This window comes from Molothrus aeneus, chromosome 5 (assembly GCF_037042795.1).
Source record: "Molothrus aeneus isolate 106 chromosome 5, BPBGC_Maene_1.0, whole genome shotgun sequence".
Taxonomy (NCBI): domain Eukaryota; kingdom Metazoa; phylum Chordata; class Aves; order Passeriformes; family Icteridae; genus Molothrus; species Molothrus aeneus.
This window is the reverse complement of record NC_089650.1, coordinates 23,213,497-23,241,091: the sequence shown is the minus strand read 5'-3', so window position 1 is coordinate 23,241,091 and position 27,595 is coordinate 23,213,497. Positions and strand designations below refer to the sequence as shown.

General features: G+C 41.4%; 1 protein-coding gene across 1 annotated transcript; it reads right to left on the bottom strand.

Annotated features, from left to right (window-relative positions):
* Positions 1–1,686: 1,686 nt before the first annotated feature.
* Positions 1,687–27,045, bottom strand: SLC5A8 (solute carrier family 5 member 8). The gene is made up of 15 exons (XM_066550151.1): positions 26,713–27,045; positions 24,524–24,589; positions 20,571–20,622; positions 18,993–19,060; positions 17,992–18,146; positions 16,457–16,597; positions 12,358–12,487; positions 10,853–10,941; positions 9,439–9,551; positions 8,063–8,130; positions 7,659–7,745; positions 6,360–6,553; positions 5,082–5,185; positions 3,297–3,382; positions 1,687–1,818 (listed from the first exon to the last, which is right to left on the bottom strand). The coding sequence occupies exons 1-15, from the start codon at positions 27,043–27,045 to the stop codon at positions 1,687–1,689; spliced, it is 1,818 nt and encodes a 605-aa protein (XP_066406248.1).
* Positions 27,046–27,595: the final 550 nt, after the last annotated feature.

Here is a 27,595-nt window from a genome sequence, read left to right as displayed (position 1 = left end):
TGTCTGGCTGCCCTCTTCTCCAGATATAGTCCCTAGAGCCCATTTTTTCACCTTTCTTTTCTGATCCTAACAGTTCATCTTATACAGTAGATCATCAAATGTCCTCTGTCACAAAGGCACAGAAAAAAATTGATTTAGATGCTACAGGGCCCCAGTCAAGGTAACTAAGCTAGCATTGCGTCATTTTCCAAGTTACAGCAGCTCAGTACTTGGCACAAATGCAGTTTAATTTTTAGAAAGCCATTTAAGGCATGAAGTCAGTTTTTCACTTGATTCCCAAGCATGACTGCCTTCTAAGCATCACAGCTCAGCTTTCCTGCAATGGCTTTAATTTTCCAGCTTAATTTTGCTGCTGTAGAAGAGTTTTAAACATTCCTGTATAGCCATAGTAAAAGTCTGAAGCACAAAAACAACACAGTGGGTCAGTCTGTTCCCCACTGTACCCAAAAGCAAGCAGGAGAAGAAAGCAATGGGGGTTTTCACTCTCCCAAAACACCAGCACAGGGCATGGTCTCACGTGGATGGGCTGTTAACCTTCTCTTGGCAGCCCCACCAGAGGATAGGCCATTCCATAAGCCCTGCAGCCCTGGAGAAGCCTCCACCATGTGATATCATCTGTGGTCCCTTCTCCATCCCAGAGAATTGTGCAGGGGGCTCTGCACACCTGCAAAACACAGTATGCACTTGCCTGATCTGAACCAACCTTGAACATGAATTCCTAGAGTGAAAACAAGGACTGCAAGAACACAAAGAAAGTTTCAGCGTATAGCTCTGGAGAGAACTGCTGTGGCAAATGCAGATGCAGCCTTCACTCTTGTCCAGTACAGCCAAAAGGGAATCATCTTTGTTAACATCTCTGTGCACTGTGCCCAGCCCAGTGCAACAATCCTAGCCCAGCAAGCTGGGCATGCAGCAGAAGGCTGCTGTGGTTCTGGTCTATGGCACTGAATAAAAAGTGCAAATAGATTATTTCCTTCATGAGGACCAGCTCTGTAAGGGCAAGACAGAGGAGAACAGGGAGATAGGGCATGAAAGGACAAACAGTACTGACTCTTGCCTCTACCACCACCAAAGTCACTCTTGCAGCTCACAGCAGTGAGCACAGAGGAGAAGCTGCAGGTAGCCAAGAAACAAGTGGGTTAAAAAAAACATAGACAACAAAACCAACAAAATAAATATGCTCTCAGAATCAGTTCTACAGAAGAACCATATAGTACTAAATATACCTCCTATACAAAAAAAACCCCACAGTTTCTTGCAATCTGATAACGTCCCACACCCTAATCTCTTCATACTTTCAATGCCTTAAAAGAAAAAAGAAAAAAAAAAAAACAAGCCAGAAAAACAACCATGTCTGGGCGAACAGTACTCTTTCCAAATAAAAAATTCACTCTGAGGGTGAAATGAGATTAAAAGCAGATATTTTCCAGGAAGCTCAAAATATCAGGCAAATATTTCACATATTGCTTTAGGCTCTGTCACCAAGAATCAGAGAGAGTGAGGAAGCGCAAGAAAAACCTGATTCCTTTCTTGACTAATGTCAAGGTCATGCAAAGGCGATAGTGCCACAGAGCTCAGCAGATGCCTGCCCCTGACCCCAGCAGAGCAGGTAACCGACCCAGAACAGGAACATCAACAGTGCTTGACATGAACAAAACTGTCCTCATGGGCTGACACGGCCTTGTGTCATATGTGAAGACCATTGACTTTATTCTTGTCACTTGCAACATCCATTTCAATGTGGCTAAAGGCAGGATTGTCAGTTCCTTCATTTGCCATGGTAAATGGTTTCCAGTTCAACACTTCCACTTTCTCTGGCTAAAAAAACAAAAGACAAAAGCCATGCTGTGAAACAGAAGAAAGAGTCTTCCTCTCTTTGACCTCTCTTTGGCCAGCAGAATCAGGCCTGACATACAGGGTTGCCTTGCAGGAAAACATGTTGGCTGCTGACAGAGCACAAATACTTATTCATTGCAGTAGATGTTATTTTTCTAGGGGCACTGAAAGTTTTGTATTGCATAAGGTACTTATTGTGTAAAATGTTCTTGTAACACAAAATGTTCTTGTCCTGCAAATTGGTCTGGGTGTGCAAAGTTCTAATTGCTGTTTTCATGTCTACTGATATGTCACCACCAGGTCTTTGAGCTATTGACTCCCAACCCTTCATCTTTGCCCCATCTATGACAGGAAGAGCAGATTAACATGCACCATTGCTTTGATGTCACATTTCTATTATGGAAATGGAATGAGATATTGAGCTCCTCATGTGCAGAAAGTTGCTTAGTTAGCTCTGATTTTTTATCTCATCAACTTTCTGCAGTATTTTTGATTCCAACCACTTGTTATTCAGCTCTTAGCCATATAAGAGACAGACACATAAAGAGACTTGTTTCTGACTCCAGGCATAAAAAAGTATGGCTGTGGACATTAGCTTCCATATGGGTGGTGGATTGTTTTGTTCTTTTTCAAAAGACTTCAGGGATTAAATTCCCAGATAGTAGAAACAGATGTTGACCCATTAAAGGCAGTGAATGACAGTAACTGGATAGCTGATCTCCAGTACTGACATGGGCAAATAGCATTACAATAGTATGGTATAATATCCCTTTTTTTCACTGGTGTTCTTATCCAGAAGCTGAAATACATTCTTGAAGGAGTTGTAAGTATCAAGAAAAAACATTTTGCAAGCTGGACCATCTTAAAGATATGATTATTGCCTGAACTACTGAACAAAGCTGAACTTGATTGCTCAGCTGATGATATTGACTGAAAAGTGATCGGTAGTTTATTTAAAAAAAATAATTTCCCTGTATTCTCCCTTCTAATGGATGTTATTACCCAATAATACTTCCCCTTCTCTTTTTCTTAGGATGAGAGGTATGAAACAGATACACTGACTAGAAATGTTTTTTCTCAAACAGTGGCCAAAGTTACAAAAAAATTCCAGCCCTAGAGAACACATGTTCACAAAAAAAGGAATCTTTGCTGAGTCCAAGGTGTGCCTTGGGGTAGCTTCCCAGAGGCCAGTTAGGGAGTATTCTAGCAGAAACATGGAGAAAACTGTCCCTTTTCTAATTGCTTCTCTGTTGTTGACTGAAGCTAAGCTATGGCAAAAGCGCTTCCTTGCCTTAGTCCCACCTGCCTTGTGCTCTCCTACTGCCTTAAAGCAGATAGTCCTATCAGGCAGCATCAGGTGCTATTCATCCTGATTGGAAAAACATGAGCCAGGAAATTTGTTTGCCTTTGTCCCCTGGAGGAAAGACTGATTTAAATCAGAGATGCACAGTTACACTTACTTGCTCAGTTTCAGACCGTGAGAAGTTGGACAGAAAATCTTCCTTGGTCAGCAGGAATTTAGGATCTGTGTTCTGCTTTAGTCCTCCTACAAAATAGACAAGCTTTATTCAGCCAGCTTTACACATGCAAGCCATGTGTCAGACCTCAGCTATGGGCACCAGGCCAGGCAAGCAGGACAGAGTCATGCAGCAAAAGCCATCAAGCAATCACAGACCTTAGGGATCATTTCTTTACAAAAATGTATACCCTGCTCCTCTCAATATATAAAATAATCCTTCAAGGTCTATTTGAAATGCCTTAGCTATTTCCCAGCTTCCTAAATCCTCCTTGGATTTCCTATTTTGGAAAAAAAAATTGAATCTGGCAATCACCAGAAAAGAAAAAATTGCATCTGTGACTACTCTGCCAGTCCAGGAGCTCTGGCACCAAGTGCTACCCTGAACCCTGAGCTCCAGTTCTCAGCTCCCTATCAGCAAGACTCCTGTCTCCAAACTCACCAGCAATTTTTATAGTGAATTGTTTAAGAGCATCCCCAAGATGGGGGGATGAGGGTTAATGGAATGTCTGGGCATTTTTAAGGCATGGAAGATTAGCTATTCTTGGGTGGGAAACAAAACTGATGTAGGTGCTGGGAATTAGCTCTGCTTGCTATCTGAGGCTTAAATGGAATCTTGCTCCATGAGAAGCAGGGTGACATTGTGACTGGGTTAATTCTTTTGTGTTTCTGTCCTTGGGCTGAGTATTTTCTCATCTGGATTTAGAGAATTGTGTGGTTTTCATGCCTTGTTTCATGGCCTATAGGTAACCTGATCCCAACCAGGTAAAAAGTGAAATTTGGATTCAAGCATCACTATAGCAATGGGAAAAGCATGTGCTTGAAGATAAGTGTGGAGCAAATCTAAAAACTGAGAAGAAAAATAAAATTAGATAAATGTGGCTTGTGCTTATAAGTTGCAAGGCATAGGGAAGTTAATGTGAGTTTGTCTACTGAGTTTGGAGTTTCATAGTCCTGGAGCCATTGTGGAGCATTATAAAAATTTGAAATCGAACTGCCTCCAAGATGAGGGCTGTTATATGAATCTGGCTGGGGATACTGGGAAAAGCTGTGAGAACAGCTGCTTCTTTGCTGTTTCTGCCATGCATGAGGTAAATGACAAATGTAGCTTGCATCTGACCTGGATGCAAAAGTAGTGAGGCCATGGGCTGGAACTGAACTCCCCATTCTTACCCATGGCAAGCTGCTTTTTCCCTTAGCACAAAAGTACTGGGAAACTGAAAAAGAAGCTAAAATAGCCATGCAGAGGATGTGCAGCTCTCAGGCATGTTCTTGAGGAATGTGGTGAAAAGCATGCACTCTATGGATGCAGACAACAGCCCTTGAGTGCTCTGAACTCACTCAAAGTCAAACTGCTTATGTCCTCTAGAAGCATGGGTGTATTTCCTTGCTCGGAGTTGTTGCCATGTTCAGGGACAAGTCTTAAACCTCCAGTCCCTGCAGGCATCTAATAAAACAGGAAATACAGATGTCTTTTTATCCTTCTTTTTATGACCCTTAGGTTTAAAAATATGCTGAAACTTCTTTCTCCTTAGAGATTTGTAGTAACTTTTGCTGTGAGCAAAGACCAGGAGCAGGATGCAGAAGCGCTGAGGGGAGGAAATTCGATTTAAGATGGTAACCTTTACACAGTGTTTGCAATAGGTTACTGGCACTTCCTGTGGCTCTCAGGACATCTTAGTTTAAAAGAGATCTGAGACACATTCAATCACAACTCTGAAACTAGTACCTGTTAGGAGGCTGATAATTATCCCCACAACTACTGTGACGAGTGTCCCAAGTGTGCTGAAGTAAAGATAAGACAAGGAATACCAGTTGTCTGCCAGGGCAGGCCTGAAATAAAGCAGAAAAAGGGTAATCTCTCCTTTTCTGTTCCAAAAAACTTGAAAGTGCTTGTTTCCAGACAGCGTATAAATAGAGATACTTTTGAACCAAGAAACCTGGTAATCTTGAGCTACCTCCATACAATCATATGTGCACTGAAAATTTGTGCCAAAATTTGCAGAACAAGTTCCTTTGTAAGAGACAAGGCTAGCCAGTACAGTGAGGCAATGCATGAGACAGAGCAGGTAAAACAGGACAGTCCTGTCTCTGCTAGGAATCTAGTGCAGAGCTGAACACTCTAGTTATCCAGATGAAGGGATTAATTTCTTTAGCAAGGGTGGTGTTATTTAAAGGAAGGGGCACAAAAAAACCCAACAAGGAAATCAACCCTATGCAGCTCTAAACAGCCAGAAACAACAGAGCAACTGTCTTTACACGTCATTCTGCTCTCCCTGACTATGTCCTCTGTTGCAACAGGTGTTTCCCAGCAGCCAGGAGCAAAGCTGGAGGGCTCATGCAAGAGGTGTGGTATACGAAACCGGATGTTGGGCACCCAGTGTGTCAGGGTATGTCTTGATTGTACAATGCTCTAAGGTGTAAGGATTTGGAAACCCTAGAAATGTGTTTTTTCAGCTTTTTTTCTGTTCCTGCTGTTCTCTGTATTGCCATTCATGTTAAACTTAACTGTGATCATCTAGAGTAAGACATTTGGCAGTTGAAAGTGGAGGAAATCCCATATATTGTGCCCATTCTGAATGCACTGATTAGAACCATTCTGCACAGATAAGTTGCTGTAGGTAGAGCTGCTAACTGGCATTTTGCCCTTTAACTGCCAATTACTCTAATTCATATGACAGATTGTGGAAGCTAATCCAATAACTATAAATGATATCTTTGTTTAAAACTGTGGTCCACAGTAAGGCATGTCCAAGCCTTTGAACTCAAATATTGAATGGAAGCTTTTCAGATTAATAGAAATATTCACTTTGACTTCTGTTGTGGGATAACTCAGACAAACTACTTCAGTCTGAGAGGGAAAAAAATATCAGAGAAAACTGCTGCATCTCAAAGAGTGTGGTAGACAGACCAGAGGATCATTATAGTAACCCAAATACTGTACAGATGTTCATGTTTCTTTAAAAAAAATGCATACTTCGTTACTGTACTTGATGAACTCATATACCTTTCTGCACCTGGTGTGCTGAAAACCGTTGTTAATGGAATTTCTGTTGATGTTAAATTTCCTAAGGATATATTACAGCCCACAGTTGAGAGATCGAGTGGCTTGGTTCTCTCTGGAAGTGGAGGATAAATCTGGGATCCAATTCCAACCCAAAGTGAAATAATGAAACCACTGACAAGACCTACAAATGCTCCCTGCAAAACAAAAAGTGAAACTTGGATTTACATGAAAAGCAAAAGATATTTGAAAGAAACAACAATTAGATGAGTAAGAAATAGTCAAGATAATCTGAACATAAGTCTCCATAGCAAAAATGAAATATGCAGTTGGGAAGTGCTGGGGAGTTTACTTCATTCCCTTTTGGGGAAATACAATGTTTTCTCACAGCTCCTGAGCACACCTCTTTTTGTTTGGCCACTAGGTCTTTACAATCAAAGGATAACTTTGGTCTTCATGGTATATGGTATTTGAGGCCCTCCTTGAACAAATACAGAAGTAAATTTTCAATTTTCTCATGTGACCTGTTTTAGCGAAAAAGTCTCTCCTACATCAGAGGTAGGTGGGGTTGTGGCTGAGAGCTAATAATTTTTAATTATTTACTTTAGTATATATATAAAATTTTCAACTGCAAAGAGGTAAAGATCAGTGATTAGTAAACCTGTAAATGGTAATAGTAAAATATTATACTAATATTAATATATTAATATATTATTATAATAATATTACTAGAATAAATTCGGAAACCTGTAAATAGTAATGGTACAATTACTAATACTAAATAGTAATCCTGCAAGACTAAACCATGGACCATATCAACAAAGTCTGTCAAATCCTTTTTTTGATGGAAAAGGTTTTTCATCTGAAAATGATAATTTTACAATATGGAAGCACTCTGAGAATACCCCAATTTGGTCTGCAAGTGCCTAGACCCCATTTTCCTGGCCTGACCCCCTTTTGCTCAGACAGGCTAGCATTCTCTGAGCCTAGTGGTTGTTCAGCTGTATCTCGAGATGCATTGTCCCTGCTTCTAAAATTGGTTTTAAGAATCCTTGTCAAAGCCTCATTTTTATTCAGATTATTTCCCCCATCCAAATCTCTTCATGGGATGGAAATTCAAGTTCCTATACAGCTCTGACTGTCATTTCCTTGGGATAAGGAAGAAAGGGAGCAAGGGGAAATGTCCTCACAGAAAGTACCAAAGACATCTCCCTTGCTGCCCAACATCAAATTATTAGTGGAAGAAGAAGCCCAAAATTATCAATACATTTTGGATGAAAAGGTCTTTAAATTTCTACTTACAATTCCATTTGCAAAGGAGCAGAGGATTCCCAAGGCAAACAGTCCTAAAAGGGGGCCACCAACCATTCCAAAAATGCTGAGCGCTGCCTGAGGAAGGAAGAAAGTCTGCTATCAGGTGCTGTGCAAGGAAGGTAAAGCTTCCAAAATGACAAGAAGAGAAGATGTTCAGAAAGAAATTATGAAACTTTTTAAAGTGGTGTGTACTCAGTTGCCAGGATTTGATATATGGATGCTTAAAACACAGGCTGAGCCATGGACCCTTAAAACACAGGCCATGGGTGGTTTCACATCAGTACCCAAGAAAGAATAAAAACTAATCTCATAATGGTATTCAGCAATTATTTTCTTACATAATCTATTCTGGGTCATTCAACATGGGCATGAAAAAGCTGTCTGGCACCTACCTGCAACAAGGCTCCCAGAAGAGATGCCACTGCAGCCATAGCAATGCAGACTCCACCATAGAACAGGCCTGTATGTGAAAGGCAGAACAATGTATAAATCTGCCGAAGTTTGAAAATCACTAATGGAAAAGTTTCTGTCTAACCCAGCATGGCCCTAACACCTCCCAGATAAAAGTGCTAACATCTGGAGTTTTTCTAAGAGAGCCTGAATTGGCCAAAAGGTCAGGTTTCTGTTTACATTAAGAAGAGATCACGCAAAGTTGACGAAATCCTCATTCTGTGAATTACTAAAGATTAGGTAATAAATGTCAGCCACATGGATTAAGCATAGTGGCAATAACCCACTTATTGTTCATATGTCTCAGCTAATATCCTGTGTCATTGTCCTTATTTTGAGGGAATGATTTTCACTTCTCAGCCAAAGTCTAGGAAGCGAAAGAGTAAATGCTGGCACAGTGACAGAGAACATCCCAGGTCACCAGGACACAGTGCCTCTTTCCAGGAGCCATAACACTGGCTTACTTGTTTTTCCCACCTCCACCCTTGATGAGTATCACTGCTCGAGCATGAGGTTAATCTCACTATTCATTGTGATGTGTCAGGCAACTCACCATACCACAAACAACAATTTTGGCATAAGCATTGTTTGCAATGTTTAAGAAACTTCTCTCAGGTGACAATATTTAATTCTTGGTACCCTCCCACCAGTCTGCCATGCTCCCTGGTATGGGCTCCAACATGACAGCAAGTTGGGATGGAGGTGTTTTCATTCTTACTACAAACACTTTCTTGGGCTACACCTGCAGCTGGTCACAGACAGTACAAGTAGCAGATGTGACAATTGCATTTCACAGATTTAAATAATCTGTTCAGTCTAGTTCTGATTCTCTTTGAGTTACATTAAGCAGAGGAGCTAAACAGAGTGACAGTCTGAGAGTATATCAGAGAAGATGTGAAATTTCTTGTTCCCTGGAATATTTTTGGGACGCAAGGCTACTGCTTGCATATCAATTTAAAAAATGTTACAAAACAGCTTCCTTTGCTTCTCATTTTTGACAGATGAAAGAAAAATAGGTGTTTAAGTCAGAGGTATTTGGCTTTGTCGAATTGTGAATCAATACTGAACACAGATGTAGTGCGTATTTCCTTAGAAATTAAATTAAAGACCAAACAAGATGGTTGCCTTTTTTCCTTAGACTCACTTGTTCCTCATTTGTGTAAAACCTACACAGCTGATCTTGTCTCCCTCAAATGCTGCACTGACATAGTCCCACTGGTATGAATTACTTACTCCTGACATACACCATCATAAGCAAGGTCTGAATCAAACCTTCACTTTGTAAAGCAAAAGCAGAAAAGATGTTTTCCAAACTTACTCATCCCCATGGAAATCCATGACAGCTTCTTTTCAGAGAGAGATTTGAAGTAGGGCTTAATGAGGTCTTCAACAGTCACAGCAGCCAGAGCATTGATGCTGGAGGACACTGTACTACAGAAGGCAAGATTTATACAATTTTTTTATATCTTAAATGCTGAAATCATACATAACAGGTAGGTTACTGGCACAGAGAAACTGCCACTGTCTAGAACAGCGCCAGAAAACTAATGTAACTGTTATATAGGTTTAAATAACTTATTGCAGAGAATGCAGCTAATAGCTTAGAAAAACTGTTTAAAGTAATTATCCTTGGTGAAGTCAAGGCACATACTGATGAAAAGTTGGGCTGGACCTGGAGAACTGAATAGAAATATCTGTTATATATAGCTAGGCTGTAAACACTACTGGTATACATGATATCTTCACAAATGATCTACAGCATATAACTGGGTGGGTAAAATTCCCACATCACTGTTTACTTTAAGTGCACCCTCAGAGAAGAACTCAGATAATTTAATTATGGTCACCTAAAAATTAGGCATCTACTAAACTACATGCCTATTAAATTAGGCATCTACAAACCAAACTACTGAAGGTTCCCTGTGGGATCAGAGAAACCAGCACTCCTAAGGCACAACCAAGTCATCCTTTGTCTGAATGTACCTTGCTCCTGCAAGCCACCAGCTTTTCTTCACCATGTGAAACTAATATTTTGGCTGTTCCCTCTATTTATGTACCTACAAATATTCAGAATTTTAAAAAATTATTCTGGTGTCCCATTTGTAAGTTTCTTCATTTCTAACTGTTTGCTATTGCTCAGAGCCTTCACTGAGACAATGCTTCTTAAAGATACTCCTTGGGAAAGCTGAACAAAACACTCCCCAGTATGGGACAGAAGGGTATCAATCTGTCTCCTACAGTATATAGTAGGATATATAGTGGTTGTTGTCTCATGGGATTCATTCAAGACGATTGGAAGCCCAGGAACTCTAGAAAAGAAGTCTCTAGAGATCAGGGGTAAGGAAAGGCAGATGGCTTTGAAGTTATGCAGGATGAGCAATAGGAAATTTCCCCAACTGTAGCTATTTGGTGTAACTATCCATCCATAATACTCAAAAATTCCTATAGCAGAGGGGCTTTAAAAGCATAGAGAAGGATTTGTTAGTGTTTTACATGACATGTGGCTGTTTCCTCATGTCGTTAGCAGAGAACTCCAAACTACTTTAAGTCCTAAGAGCCAAATATTGGAAACTGTGGATTTTTAAGCTGCATTATGAAAGAGGTCAGTGATTTTTTTAAGACTAGATATTAGCTAGACAAAGAAATATGTACAGAAGTTTTAGTATAAATACAACTTTAGCTCCAACAAAAAAGGGGGGGAAAAGGTAGCAGTTTACAGATTATTAAATTACCTTAATGTCCCACTGTAGGCACTAGCCACAAAAAGTCCTGGCACTCCTGGGAAATCACGCATGATATCCAGCACTAGGTATGGCATTAGCTGAAAAATTCAGATTAAGAAGTATTGCCATCTTGCTCTAATTTTTCATCTTATCACTGTACTGTTTTTTTACAGCCTTCTCACTGGCATTCTGTCCAGCTGTTCTAATTTTTAATGCCCTATCTTGCTCTATTTATTGATTTTTTACAGAGAAAAACAACCCTAAAATGTCCACTAGAGCTACAGAGAATCTGTTGAGACCATCTAGCTGGGGTGTCATGCCATCAGGACCTTGGTTTCCAGTGACAATTGTAGAGGAAGCTAGGCCTGGGCAGCAAGTGCTCTGTTCTGTACACCACTCCCTTGGGGGGGGCTGGGTGCCACAGATGCTTTTTCTGCTGTTGACTCCACAAAAAGGGGTTAATAGACAGTCCAATAAACTCAGATATTGGTACCTGAGATCAATTTCCATATAGGAAACTGTGTGCCATTTTTTGATGTTTGCAAGATCTGAATGCTGGGAAGAGAGAGGAATTTAAAGATTTTCTTCCCTGAACAATTTTTTTTTTCACAGACAAGTTGGTATTTTTAGTATCTTACTTCCACTTTCTACCAAACTAATTTGACTGACAGGAAAAACTTAATTTTCTTCCATTTTCTACCTTGGGTCTTATTTTATTTTCCTCTTAAAGACCAAGTGGTCCTGCCTCAGGTGCTCCATGGTCTGTGCTCTTCTCCTGCCTTTCCAGCTACTGTCCATTGGAGTATTATCCAGAGCCTGTGATTATCTTAGGCTTAAGCACACAAATAAAAGTTATTTGATTTCGTTGGGCCCTGGCTCTGGCCAGTCTATAGGCTGCCAAGAACTCTTGTTCCTCAGGTAAACCTGCTGCTCAAGGTCTATTTAGGGAGAGGTCATCATCAGTGGTGAAGTGATTCCTCTGCAGCAGAGTCTGATTGCCCATCTCTCCTCTGAAGGAGGGAAGGTTTCACCATCACTAGCAAAGACCTGCCTGCTAATAGCCTTTCTTCAGGTGTGTGCTTTGGGCACAAGTATGGTTTGAATCTGAGAAGGATTTTGCCCTCGTCAGTCCAGGGGAATTTGGGCTGGATGACACAAAGCAGCGCACCAGGACCCACAGTCACTCACAAGGGCACTGCTGCTCTCTTCCCCTCACTTCTCTTCAAAGCAGTTTCCTGCAATGCTGGCACTCCTGAACCCATTTTGAGTGAAAAACCCAGATGTTTGCAGAGGTGGGTGTACTGAGAGCTCTCCACATTGCAGCTCTCCCTGCTGCCCACCTTACCAAGTGCTGAGGGACTTGCAGCTCCAGGAACTGTAGTCTCAGCCTGACACAGGATTCCATCATGTCACTGTTTCCAACCCCCTGACTCTTGAACTGCCTTTGTCTGTTTATTATGGCTGCAGAGGAAGGATACCCTCCCACCAGCTTCCCCTGAGATGTGGGGCTGTACCTGGTCAAGCGCCGACACCTGTTTGGCTGTCCATGGGTCACAGTCTTTGTAGATGGAGTAGAGAGCCAGCCCACACAGTGTGGCACAGACTAGGATTGCCCAGAGTCCCACCAAGTTGATGTAGAGGGACCTGCACCAAGACACATGGAAACACCATGTTAGAGCTCAACATCCCACAAAAGACCCTGCCAGGGCCAAGCAAGGAAGCGCTCACACCTGCACCGAGGAGATTCCCAGGTCAGCGGCTGCCTGCTGGCAAGGGAGTCACCATACAACTCCCACCATTTCACCTGGAGAGAGATCACATTTCTACAAGTACAAATGACACTTCTGGTTTTGGTGTCTCAGTCTGAGCACTTGTCCCCTGGCAATGGAGATGATGGGAGCGCTAGAATCCCACATTTCATCATGTGTACAAGTTGTACATTGCAAGCAGCAGGCCAGAGGATGCTCTTTCCCCCATGCCACACCCCTGACAAACCCCAAGCAGATTTGTAAGGCGGGGTGCCCCAGATCCAAGTGTGGGGTACCTTATAGTCAGCACCAGCATTCTTTTGCCTCTGGAGCTGCAGTATCGTGCTTACACAATGCTGGAGTTGTCTTTGTAAAGCTACAAATCTCCCATTTTCTCCTGAGACAGTCTCTGTGGGAAGCAGCAATGAGAAACTGGGGCCTGGGACCTGGTCTGGAGCTGCCTCTGGATGCCACTTCCAGAGAGCAGGGATTCTCAACAAGCCCAGGGCTTCCCCTTCAGTAACTAAACAACTTGGAGTCTGGTATCATCCAGAAACTCCATCACCTCCCCACGTCCTGATGCAAGCTTCAGTTTCAGATAATGGTGATACCAGACGTGTTTTCATCAGGCATTAATTCTGCCTTTGCCACACAACAGGCAGCTTCTATTGGCAGTGAAAAACACATTGTACTCCTTGCTCAGTGAGGGCTTTTGCTTTCCATCTAAGTCCCTGGTATTCTCAAATGTTTCTAAGCTCTTGATGTCTCCTGGGTCACAAATATCTTGGTATCTCCAGGGTCACAAAGTTCTTCTCACCTAGAGTGGTCATTTCAAGCAAACATACCCACTGGGAGCAAGACCTTGAAAAACAACGTTCCTTTCCAGCAGTTGCCTCCTGGTTATCTGTGTATCACTGATAGTGATTTAACTTCCAGACAGATCACATACCCTGGACCTGTGCCAATTGGTAAGGCCTCCTCTGGGAGGACATTTGGTTTCTGTGAAAATATATCCATGCTTGCAGTGATTCAGGAGGCCTTTTAATGCTTTTGGTTCCCAAGAAAGTAAGGGGAAACAGCCTTTGTATTTCTGTAGAGGACCAGCAGGACGAACAAAGAAGTAAACCTAACTTTATAAGCCTTGTTAGACATTGAAATGGACATTTTCAGAAAGGTATAATGTAGATTAACAAACTGAACTATCAGTTTTATACAATAGAAAAGTTATTGGCAAGCACAATGCAAACTCTTAGAAAAGACCTATATAAATAAAAGCTGATTTATGTATCGTAGGGGAAACTGCATCTTGCCTTGTATTTGCAATTAGGGGGTGGTCTAAACACAGAACCAACAGCACTTTAAATTTCTCTCTAAACTAATTCAGTAAAAATGAAGTAGTCCTCTTCTCATAGATGCTTACATATTGATTGGATGTCTTGCATCCACTTAGCTGAAGCTGTTCCTGCACTGGCATAATCTATCTTGATATACAACACCCAGAAACTGATTTAGCACAAAATTTAACCAATGAGTAAAATCAATCCAACTCTTTTGAGCAGATGTAATAGAAGAATTAGCCTAGAGCCTGTAGTGAAGATTAGAAACTCAAGAGAAACATAGAGAAGTAAAATAAATTGTCTTGTTTTTAAGCAATTCTTGTTTTTAAACTGTGTCAGTGTTTGACAAAGAGCTTTTTTTTTCCCTTCTGATTTACATCCCAGCTCATGGTACACACTATGACTAAGCACTGGGGAATAATAATTGTAGCACTGTTGGAAGGAGGTATTTCCATTAATTCTATGTAAGTAACGTGGGGTGGAGTTTGTGTGAAGTAGGCATTTTGACTGCAGAAAGCTTATTTTCAATTGTTTGTTTCAGTCTGTTTCTAAGAATTTAGCACTGAAATATGCCAGCTGATGACCTTGAAAGGAGAGAAAAATGTGTTAGGAGCCCATATTTTTCTGACAGCGTAGCTCTCCTGCTCTGAGTGCCTCTTATCATTCAGATATAAGCATAACGTTCAATTTGCCTAGTGATTGTTCGAAGATGACAGAATGTGCTCCTACCTACTGGTGTTTCTTGAATGGTGAAATCCTTTCCCAAAGCCTGAGAAAATTCCTGTTCTTGGACCACTGTTAAAGGCTTTCCCAAAACCTGCAAGTTAGGATCTGTGAAGGAATTATTTTCCGAGCTCTGATGTGTTACTGTGCTGTCTCTCAAAAAGCCTTACAGTAAATGACACAGGGGTAAAAAACCCTATTACTTTGACCTGATGACTTCTGTGTACAGATTAAATGACAATAAGAGGTTCAGGCCAACAATGTGACCTGCCAAATGTGTTTAATTACACTTGAATATGAACTAGATAGTCACCACAGAATAGCAGTGTTTATAGTTGTGACAAGCTGCAACTGTTATGCAAAATGATTTCTCCATGCAGAGCAAATATCTTGCACAAGCAAGGTGCCACAGAATCCAACCACCCATGCCAGCAGGATAGGGCTCTACTGATTAAGGCTTGGCAACCATCAAGATGAGAGCCTAAATTCCATTCAACCTCCTACAGAACCAGATAGCTTCCAGCCCTGACAAAAGCTGCTGCAACAGCTCAGAAAAACTACCCTGAGGCTGCCATGTGTCAGATTCCCTCTGGTCACACCCTGCTTGTGAGACACTCTGGAAGTGCCTCTGCTCTCAAAGAGGGTAGGGAGGGCCCAAGAGAGGGGCACAGCCCTGAGTGGAGCAGGTGCTGGGAAGAACAGCCTGACGGGCACACAAATCTGGCACAATGAATGCGTCTGTTCTCCCATACACAGTCATTCCAGGGAGATGTGGGATGTGCCTCCTGCCTCTGCAGTGCTGAGAACCTAGAACCCAGCCATGTGCCACAGACTGCTCAGAAGTGACCTGGTACGCTGGAGATGTGTCAGGGAATGCTGAAGATGTACCAGATAACGAGCATCAGCTCATTCCTGTCTGCAGCACAAACGGCTGAAAGGCAGATTTTCTTTACTGATATAAACAAAATATTTCAGCTGTAAATGTTGCATGATTTTGTGGTATTCTGCTAGCTTATGAAGTGAAAGCCTTCATAAAGCTTCTTCTCTCTATGTCACTGTACCATAGAATGGATAAATGTACAGGGACTATAGTTATGATGTGTGCTTCTATATTTCCTCTATAAATTATTTTCATGAGATCACTTGTAATTCCTAAATCCTGCACTGTGAACTAATGGAATGATTCTAAAGATAAGATAATAGAGTTAGTAAATGTACTCCATTCTAGAGTAAAGGTTCATCAGAAATGTTTACACTCAAGGAAAACATAATCCTTTGCCAGTTTCCACAGTTGATTTCTTAAAAAATATGTCATGATTATTATGAACACAAAATACATGATTGCTCAGCAATTTTATCACTGAATAAGTAATTTCTGGATTTCCTCACACCTATATTCATTGTTATAGGAAAATATTTTAGCTTTTACTTATGCAAAATCCCCACACAATGATTCAGGTTTCATAGTGAAGATACTGTCTTGATATGACTTCAGCATAAGTACTACAATATTTGGTCTTTAGGTTGCACATAAATTTAATGCAGCTATTTCTATATGAAAATACTGGCACAGTGAAAAATTCAGGCACAAAGTTCAATGTTACAGCAAGCACATCTAATTCATATACCAGTAATTACTGTGCCAAATTTCTTCTACCTGGTCCACAAAACAGAAGGCAAAAGTTGTTAGCCTTTATAATGCAATTTATACAGACAAAATACCCACTCATTCCTTTAAAAAAAAAAATCTGTCTTATAAAGAACAGCCACTGCTAAATTCAGACAGTACCTGCAGACAGACTTACAATTTTGCATGGAATCTGTTTTTGCATGCGATGTATCTCTGGACTTGAGACTGGTTAACCCCGTATATACCAGTCCATGTGAAAGTCCCACCTATAACAATCGTCCAGAAGGTGTGTCTTTGCAAAGGATTGGGATCAAAGCTACAATGAAAGGAAAAAAAATAAGAAAATTCATAACATGAAAGTCTTCTTAATATGTAAAGACCTTAATGCTTAGAAGAAATAATTTCCCCATGCTTATTCTAATACAAACTTTCTTAATTTGACCAGATTTTGAACATTAAGTTACTTTACGTGAAGCCATAAAAAGCAAATTTTAAAACTCAGAGCTGACATCCTGAGCCAGTGAAACACTCTGAACTGTCCAAAGGTGAAGCTGCAGAGCTTTATTTGCCTATAAACTACAGTCTTATGTAAAGTTGTATGATGCTTGTGATGGTTGTGATGAAATGATGCTGCAGTAAAAAGTGTAACGTGCCTGCTTATCTAGAGGGACATCAGTCTAACACCAGTATAAAGGTGTGTTTACAATCCCAGCCTTTGTGGACAGAGCCTCTATAAAACATTTTGCTGGTTTACCTCTAAGTAAACAGCAGATTTTAAGTGGCCATGAACAATTATTATTTTTAAATCAAACTTTAATATACCAATAAATTATATTTATCTTGGTGAACACTCTAGTATTTTTTCACCTATTACATCCTTTACTCCTTTTCTTTTTCCATTTGTGAACTCAGTGACTGGGAGAAGAATCAATGCAGTACAACCACTGCAAATGAGCCAAACAGATTGAAATAAATTGCTGTTACTAAGTAGGAAAAATACCCACAGATGAATTACTTACTGAAGAATTTGGTGAAGAATTTTACAGAATAACCTGATTAATATTGTGAACTGATAGGTAAAGGACAAATCACAATACTTGTCATACTGAACTTTCACTCATAGCACTGGGTGAAGGTTCTCAGAAGAATCTTGTATTCATCAAAGGGACAATAACTTTTTTACTTGAAACGGTCTTTGATTCAATATTGTCAGACTGAATATTCTTGAACTTTTAAAGTGATATTTTTAGGCTAAGATTACTTACAATAATGGAGGGTAAAATACTATTAAAACTACTTCTTCTTTTTCTTTCAGGAAAAAAAAATCCTCCCTTTTCCAGATTAGGCAAAAATTATTATTTTCCCATTTGTTTTGGTGCAGTCACTGAAATGCCAAATCAGCTGTTTGCAAATTGTAATTATAAATACAAATGTGCTCTCCTATTTACCATTCTCTTTCAGTGGAATCCCAAATGAATCCTTAAAATACCTACCTGACAAAGTAAAAAGGTTTTTCTCTTTCCAGGATTTTGCATGGAGTAAAACCTAAAAAATATCCCTCAAACTAGGTAAGCTTGTTTAAAAATATACAGAAACTGTGTCACAACTTCTGCCATCCTCCTCCTACAGTAGCAGTTTAATTTCACAGTTAGTCACATGAGCTCTATTTGTAGGAACAGAGAGGCATGTCCTCTGCAAGTACAAACTCACTCCCAGAAGTTTAATCTTCCTCCATGGTAGGAATCATTTACAATGCGTCCAATTCCCTCCTGAACCACCACAGCTCGTATAATCACAGATGAAAATCCAGCAACCATGATTCCAACCTGGAAAACATCTGTCCACACCACTGCCTTCAGACCACCCTGCAAGAGGAAGAGCACATATCAGGTACAATAAGCCAGCAGCACTCCTGCTTTGCACTCACATTCAACTAACAGAAGCACTGCCATCTGTATTATGGGTAATAGATTAATCTTTAATGGAACTAATTCTGTACTGATGTCTTTAGGAATTGTATCCTGGAAGATACTCAGGACATTGTGACCCTTTTTTGAAGTGCACAGGAATTTACTTTGGCCATACACATAGTTTAATCCAGTATTTCCTTCACCATATAACCTGATTCAGAAGTTTGTATCCACAAAGAGATTTTTAGATAGATATATTTTATATAAGTAAGTACTACTAACTCCAGAAGGTGTACCATTCATCTGAATAAAAATAAACATTAGTTAATCCACCATATGCAAATAAATTTGTCACTGAGGTTCCATGTCATCATTTCATCTAGACACTTGGTCAATTAACGCTGAATTAAAGACCAATCTGTTCATGTGGCATGCTATTTTCAGTGGCTCTATTCAATAACACACAAGACTGATACAGTTGCAGTTTGACAAACTGCACGGCAAAACCCTACTAGATCAGAAGAAAAATCACAGGAGAATTTTTAGAAAGGAAAATCTACCTTTTTTGCTATTCTTTCAGCAACAACAGAAGTTTGAGTGTATCATAACAAAATATATTTCAGTTGCATAGAGGCTGTCTATGCATTGAGAGAGGTCCCTGGATGAATATGGTCCTGTGGCTACACCTGTAAAATGTAATTCCATGGAGTAACCTGATTATTAGGCTTCTTTTTAATAAATTCCATATTTGATGTGAGTGGTGAAATGAACCAATTTTTCTCAACTGAAGGGCCCACATACCAGTGTGCAGTAGAATGTACAGACCACGCCAGTCGCCACCACTGCACCCCACAAGTCGAAGCCAGTGACTGAAAGAGAGGGAAAAAGCACCAGTGTGAATGAAGCACTGGGGACAAAAGACTGAAGGCAAATTATTGGAAAAAGCTAGAAATAAATTAAATGCAAAAGTAGGCGGTATAAATGGCAATGAAAAGATTAGTGTGTTTAAACCATGGGATTCACCCTAACCAGCTGTAAAACTGAAACAGTTGTTACAGATTTGGAAACTGCTAAAAAGTTGAGATTTATTTCAGGACAAAAAATAAGGAAGCTATTGCCTTTAATGTGAATACTCCCAAACAACATGTCCAATATGTCCCAACTCAGGAAGGTTTTAAAATATATGTCCTTCCTTGAAATACCTGTGTAGTTGCTACCGAGCCCTTAGGCAGGGATTTAAGCAAGTAAACAGTTTGGGGGTTCCCCACAGCGATAAGGTTGTTCAAACATTGTCTGGAAGAAATGTGTCAGAGCAAAAGCCTTTCTTCTATTCTTCCTTCTCTTGAGGATTACATGCTCCTGCTGTACAACACTGTGCTGTGGCTGACATACAGGTTGTCACTGCCCCAGCTTGGCATGCCCACCTGCTGCCAGGCAGGGCATGGGGCGCTCCCTGACAGAGAGCTCAGGCTAATGAGAAACACTGAAACAAAACTAGTGAAAAACTTAAGTTACTCTGATTAGGAGCCAGCTAAGTCATAGCTTGGTTTAGCATGTATTTGCAAGGCAAATATAAATATCAACGACACAAAACCTGTGGAACTTATGCACTGGAGGAAACCAGTAGAGAGAGAGTTGGGTTTTCTCTTCATTTTTGTTCAATGAACAGGGCAAAAAAAAACATTCAATGAACAGAACAACTGTGACTTGATTCTAGCCAAAATGATTCATTTTTTATTTGCATTTTGTTATTCCCTTTTCTTGCCAAATTAACAAAATTGATGGTGTCAAATTAGAAGTTTAATATGGCTCTTTAGAAAAGCTCTTGCCCTTTTAGAAATGAATGTGGTTCATTTTCAAATCAAAGAGTCATTGTGAAGTAGAAAATGGAAATATTTAACTTTGTAAATATCACAATAAACATCTTAAGTTAACAATCTCTTTGCTGTTGATTTGGTTTTCCTGCAAAAAGGACAGACCCCATTAAACAGTTCCAGGAAGCCCAAAATCATATTTATTTTGCCTTGCTCTCATCTTGAAGAATTGCACTTAACCAGAGGAATTAAATTTGTCTTTACTGCCTGGATTGCCTTAAAAATTTACTTAAGCCTTCTCAACTCTTCTGAATAAGTCATTATCTACAGGTATTGCATCAGAGGTAGAGTAAAAGAGAGCTAGTATTCCCATAAATCTCTTCTGTAATTCCTTACAGGCAGGGATTAAGGGACTAGGATTACAGAGTTCCCATTAAAAGACTTCACAGTCAAGCCCTGAGCTATATTTTTCTGTGTTGCATTACCAAAAAAACCCCACCATACCAATACTACATGAAGAAGAAATTATATCAGTAGAGGAACAGTTACAGTATACTCATTTTACCTTGATTTAGTGCTAAAGCTGGAGCATAAATGACAATACCAGTGTATAAAGTCTAGAGCGGAAAAAAAAAAAAGGAAATATCAAAATAAATGTAAATTCCTAGAAAGGTGATAACTTTCTGACATGATTTCTTTTCAAGTATCTAGGTAGTCTGTATCTTCTAAATTCATAATTGTTGACAAATAATTCCAATTAGAAGACAAATGTCTGAGGCTATTAAGCTCTACAATCTCACACCCTAGTGTTCTTAAAACAAATACCAAGGACTCTTAAATATAAAATCCATCTTCATCTTCTCCTGCCCTTTATAATTAACTTATTCTATTCCTTTAAAACTGCAAAGGAAACAAGAGCATAAGGAGGTTAATGAGGTTTACATATGGTTTGTCAAGGAATCTATTACTATCATTTTCTCAGTCTCGAGATCAATATGCCTTTCACTATCCAGCTATAATTCATGTGAGTAAGAACACAAAACATGATATTAGTTAGTCATTACAGATAGTGTTACAAGGAATTATAACCCTCAGCCTGTAAAACGAAGCCATACACGATTATATTTTCAACCACAGTAAAGATACAGACAAAGGAAGGAGATAGTCTATCTACCTTTGTGGGCACAATGGGATTCATACACTGATATCCTCAATTTTTTTGTATATGGTTTTAAATCCTGTTTACTTCTTTATCACTGTTATTACTGCCACAAGTTCAGCTGTGACATGGGTCAGGAGAATACAGCTTCCAACATGCTGATAACTTCGGTGAAGGTCAATGGTCTTGATTCAAAACATCTGGATCACCAATAGGTCGTGAGCTGACGCGCATCAGCTTTCTATGGCTGGACTCTTCTGACTTTCTGATTTACAGGGATGGACTTGGGCATGGAAAAACAGCAGAATCAGATGTCATCCAGAATTGAGCCAGCTTCTGCCCTTCCTGCAAGTGTCCACCCTAGGCACAGGTGGCAAACCAGAGAAGGATTGCTAACCAGTGAACTACTTGCCATGGCTTTTGAGCAGATCAAAGCCAGTCCCCGAGGTGGACTGGCTACCACATGGCCAGTGGCTATGCTGGGACAGATCCAAGAGGTAATGGGAGTGAGCAGCTCTCTAGCTGTATGAGGAAATCAGTGTGGAGAAGCTTCTTCACCCAGCCTAACCTAATTGCCCTGACCCCCTGCTGCACACCTGCTAGAAGCACATGCCAGAAAGGATAGGGGGGCCATTGGGGAAATAGTTATTCTTACCTGTGTGCTACACCCTGCCACTGTGTGCACATGCTTGTTTCTCTCAGTGCCATGAGTCCTCTCTAGATTTTCATATATAGCTTGCATGACAAGAGAGCTACCAGTTCTGATTAGTCCCTGGTGAATATCTTCTAAAACTACCCATTCCACTTCCCAGCCAGCTCCTGACACCTGTCTAGCCCAGTCAGTGTTTGACTTGCTGTCCATACAGTGACTGTCAGCATGTGCTGCTGAAACATATAATCATAGAATGGTTTGTGTGGGAACCGTCCTTTAAAGAACATCTAGTCCAATGCCCCTGCCATGGACAGGCACACCTTGCAGTAGATGAAAACTCAGAGCCCCATCCAGCCTGACTTTGAACACTTCCAGGGCTGGGTTATCACACTTCTTCCCCAGACTACCTGGTCCAGTATCTCACTATCCTTGTTGCAAATAAATTCTTCTTTCTATCCACTCAAGATCTACCTTCTTTCAGTTTAAAACTATCATCCCTTGTCCTGTCAGTACAGGCCTTGGTAAAAAGTCTCTCTCCACCTTTCTCATAAGCCCCCTTTGAAAGGCTTCAATAAAGTCTCCCCACAGCCTTCTCTTCTCCAAGTTTAACAATTAATCCCAACATTCTCAGCCTTTCTTCACAGGAGAGGTGTTCCACCCCCAAGACCATTTTTGTTTTCATCCTCTGGACCCTCTCCAAGAGGTCCATGTACTTCTTGTGCTGGGAACCCCACAGCCAGATGTAGTACTTCAGGTGGGGTCACACCAGAATGGAGTAGACAGGGAGAATCACCTCCCTCAAACTGCTGGCCACACTTCTTTTGGTGAAGGACAGAATCAGCTTTCTGGGCTGTGACCAGACTTTCTGGCATAGTCAAATTTTTCATCCATCACTATCTCCAAGTTCTCCTCTGCAAGGCTGCTCCTAATCAGTTCATCTTTCAATCTATACTGATATTTGTAATTGCCCCAATCCATGTGCAGGACCTTGCACATGAGTTTGTTGAACTTTATGGGGCCACTCCTCAAGTCTGTCAAAGTCCCTCTGAATGGTGTCCTTTCCCTTTAGCAAATCTGCTGCACCCCTGAGCATGGTGTCATCCACAAACTTGCTGAGGGTGAACTCATTCTCACTATCTATGCCATTAATGAAGGTATTAAATAGTATTGGTTCCAGTACATACAGCACTCATTATTGGTTTCCATCAGAAAATTTAGCTGTTGACTGCAATGCTTTGGATGCAATCATAAAGTTAATTTTTTTCTTTCTAATAGTCCATCAGTCAACATCGTACCTCTTCAAGCCTTTTAATTCAAGGGATTCAGCATGAGAACTTGTGGCTTTCTTATACACAGTGAATAAGTGCCAGAAGCCTTGAATCATTAGAAATTAAAATTTGTCTCAACTATGATCACATTTTTGTGTCAATTTAAATAGGACTGATACAATCTTCAGTAGGGTTTTTTTGGTTGTATTATTATAAATCCTTTTCTTTACCTTATTTTAAGTATTAATATTCACAGAAGAGTTAAAATTGCACCATTAAAATCCTGGGAGGTTTTCTTTCCTCACTAGTATTTAATTTATTCAGGTTAAATTGTAAGTGCTTGGCAGAGAAAGCCACTTATAGATCTTTGGTTAATTTCCTTGAGTATGTATTTAAGTTGCATAGAATTATTTTTCTCATCTTTGCAGGCAAAGATAATGCTTAGCTCTTCCAACTTACACAACTGTAATGTCTTCATACGTGCTGGTGAAACAGTGTCAGGTTTCACACATGCCAGCACTTTTTCCATGAGCTTGTGTATCTGTAAAAACCAGCTAAGCAGCACTGCCCAAATCAGTAATAAGCACTGCATTGGGAACTATCTTACTGGTGCAAATGTGATTGCACTGTGACTTCTGGTGTGCCTTAAAAAATACAAAAATGGACAAAACCAAGCATGTACCTTAAAAAAGCTTTCTGATTGCACAGTCATTCTTACTTTGAATTACCCAAAAGTCCACTTCAAAACTGTGAAAAGAGCACATTTTTGTTCTGGTGCATTTGACATATGCTCACTGACATTTAGAAGCTGTGGTCCTGTACAGACTCTTTGAAAGGGTCAGATACAGCAAACTACCAACAATAATTAAAGAGATTGCTTTAGTTTAACATTCCCCAGGGCAGTAATCTTCTAATTCTCAGTTTACAGACAGACACCTAAGGTTTTTCCAGTGGTGGTGGTGCGAACTCTTGTGCAGTAAGTGACAGTTCCTGACAGCCTTTTTTGTCACCTCTCCCTGATCCTTGAGAATTAGTCAGGCTCTGAGAATCCACCCAGCCGAGGATGAACATTGCCGCTGTAGATAACTGGCACACGTTTGCATTTTGAACTCATGGCAGGTTTCTCCAGCAAGCAAGTGAACGACTGCTCTTAACACAGCTATCCTGTGGTGAAGGGTCACTTGTCTCTTGGCATGGTGCTGATGTCTAGTGACTGCTCTGGGTATTCAACAGTGCCCACAGAGACCCAGGAGGCAGGGAGCCCAGCACCTGCTCCCTACCTCATTGCTGTGCAGCAGAAAGAGCTTTGTTTCTCCTGCTCCCAGCCACCCAGGCACTGTGGTAACCTCCTCAGCTGCTCAGAGAAAACAGCCAGTTACACCCAACCAAATAATTATGGTGGCCCCAAGGACCACAGAACAGCTTTGAGGTTTACTTGCCGTTTGTATTATGAAAAGGACCGTTCCACAGAGGCGTAGATATTTATTAAATCGAAGTTCTAAATACTGCAAAAAAGAAGAAAAAAAAATGCTCATATTGAAATTTGGCACTATTGATAGGACTAGAATGAATTGATAAGCAATACAGAAAGAGCAGAGTGTAGTTTTTACATTTTCATGAATGGCCAAAACTCCTAGAGTCCCCTTGTTTGATATCTCTTCCAACCGGTTTGATATCTCTTTCATCTGGTTTTCTTTACAGACTTCACCAGTGGGTAATAACACACAAACAAGTGAAGCAGATATAAGCTAGTCACTATACAAGGGTGTCTACAGAAAAGACTAGAACGTATTATCACAGAATCACTAAATATGCTGAGTTGAAAGGAACAAGAGTACACAAGTAAGTTGGACTTGATTACACAAGAGTAATCAAGTCCAACTCTTGACTCTGCACAGGGAAACCTAAGAGTTGACAATGACATAGCAGCCAAAAAATAGAACCCACTAGTTTTGTGAAATCAGAGAGAAAAAAGAAAACATTGTGACTATTCCTACATCTCAGTCAGTGTGGAAACTCTGGCATTATGTGTGTCCATTTGAACTGCTGCAAGAGAGGGCAAAAGATTTTCAGCCGTTAGCAGCTTCTCCCCACATTAACCCCACCTTCTGCACTGCCCAAGGCAGCCTGATATAGTCTACTGATAAGTCAAAATTTATCCTTTTGTGAAACAAGAACCCACACTTTTCTATCAAGGCTGGACAGCACAACCTCTAAATTAGTCTGTCATGCTGTAGAGCAGATTTCTTACCACCGTCTGTCCTAAAAACCCTCTCGGTGTGTGGTTGTACAAAAGAAATCTCATTTGCCTGACAAATCTGTCCAATCAACATAGATAAACACTGAAGCATCTCAAGGGTTCACTCACAAACTGAGCATTTAAAATGTGATCTATGAGCATGTCCACACAAGGAAGCAGTTTTCAACCCCTGGACAGACACAAAAGGTTGTTAAAAATCTGGATTCTGTCCAGAAAAAGAAGATATATCTTTTATAGGTGCATTACTGATTCAACACCAAGATAATCAGTGAGTTTCCAGTCATGATCATAAGCCTTTATTTAAAAGAGCCCTATTGAAGTATCCTCATGACAGTCCAAAGATTAGTAGATTAAAATACACTGGAAGACACCAGAGATTTCTGTTGGTGAATTCTTATCTAAATTCACTAACAGAAATCTTGTTTTCAGCCTCCAGTGCTGCAATGTCTCTGTTCAGTGTAATAAAATGCTAAAGACCAAAGTAGCTAGCCAAGGACTTTCACCTGCACCGATGCTCCTTTCCCAAAGTCCTCTGCAAAATGCACAGTTTGCTTCCAAATCTGCAGCTAGGAACTATCTCCATGCAGGAAGATAAACAGGTTGCATGGACATTTTGAATCAGAAGAAAGCACTGACCAGATGCTTCCCCATCCCAAAACTGTCAGACTTGACTGGTGATTATCCCACTACCTCAGCTGTTTCTGTGCTGATGGCTATAACTTTAACTTGCATGCTGTGCTTAAAACCAGCTCAGCCTTATTTTGGTGGAAGCACAAAAACTTTCACAGACAGAGAGTATTTGCTGACCTCCTTGTATAATCATGAGGGAGAAGACATTCAGTAGTGTAAACAGCCTCAGGTGACAAGGAGTCTCTTCAAAATCTCTTGGAACAGCACAAATACATATTCTGCCAAAAGGTGACTTTTGTGGTTGCACCTTAGCTTAGAAACTTATCTGGAGGGAGTGTGATGTGATGTGATAACTCTGGTTCCTATAGTAGATGCTTTTGTGCTCTGGTTTGGGTATATTAATTACAGATGATTAATGACATGTCACCGTCCAATCTGCATTAGGATTACTCCACCTACTGAACTGAGTATCTGGCATGAAGAAATAAATCTAGTCAGACACACGGCTCCTGAGCTAAGGCAGCAGGAGTGAGCATCACCTGCCTGCAGAGACAGTGTGGGCAGACTTGGGGACAGAGAGGGTTGCAGCCTGCTCTCAGGAGTGTGGTGACATAGGACAGCACAGAGTGCAGGGAGTTTGGAGGAAGAGAAGGTGGAGGCCAGACATGTAGAAAGTAGGCATGAGAAGCCTCTCAGTTCCCTAAAAGCTGGGGAGGGCTTCTTCCCACTCCACCTTACCTCATAGGTGCTGGTAATGCCCAGCTTGTAGAAGACAGGCAGGAAGATCTCAGCACTGCACAGCACCACCAAGCCGTAGGTGATGGCAAAGATGCAGAAGATGGCACCATAGCGATAGATCTCAGCAGGGGTGCCCAGCACCGTGACGGCTGACATGAAGCTGGCGGTGAGGGAGAGTGCCACCGGGAGGGCACTCATGCTGCGGCCTGCCATGAGGAAGTCCTTTGATGTCTTCTGCCCTCCTCCCACGAAGGCGTAGTAGATGCCAATGATGGCCGAGATGAGCAGCATAGCCGCAAAGACCACATAGTCCCACACGGTGAAGCGCCCCATTCTGCCTGAGGAACTCACTCACCCTTGGAACCAAGAATCTTCCCCAAAATCAGAGGGGCTGCTGCTGCCTCCGCAGGGCTGGCGCGGGATGGCAGCAGGAGGAAGCAGATGGGAACGGGCCCCCGGGGAGGTGCCCCCCGCCGGGGCTGGGGCAGGCGCGGTGCGGTGACACCAGCGGGACAGAAGCAGAGGTGCGATGCGGTGTCACCGGGTGGGACAGGTGCGGTGTCCGCCGCCGGCACAGGTGCGCTGCGGAGCGCCCCGCGAGGTCCCCACGCGTGTCCCTGGGGCGGCAGCGAGCTGCGCCGGGAGCCGCTGCGCGAGTGCCGCAGCCGGGACGGCGGGCGGGCCTTATACGGTCCCGGTGCCCGCTCCTCCCCGCGGCGCTGAGCGCCCCCGCGGAGCGAGAAGGGGCGGCGATCCCGGGCCAGGGCAGCCCGCCCCGCGCCTCCGGGCTGCGGGATGGCGCCGCGGCACAGCCCCGCCTGAACGCGGTTACACCGCAAGCTCTTGGTCCAGAGCTTCTGGAGGGAAGACATTTCACACGAGA

What these genes read in the sequence shown, in the direction of transcription:
- SLC5A8 (XM_066550151.1), bottom strand. Translation starts at nt 27,045, where the DNA reads ATGGGGCGCTTCACCGTGTGGGACTATGTGGTCTTTGCGGCTATGCTG. An exon ending in TTCTGGGAGCCTTGTTGCAG is followed by an intron (nt 7,746 to 8,062) that starts GTAGGTGCCAGA and finishes TTCCTTCCTCAG; the next exon opens with GCAGCGCTCAGCATTTTTGG. An exon ending in AGCACACCAGGTGCAGAAAG is followed by an intron (nt 5,186 to 6,359) that starts GTATATGAGTTC and finishes GCTTTATTTCAG; the next exon opens with GCCTGCCCTGGCAGACAACT.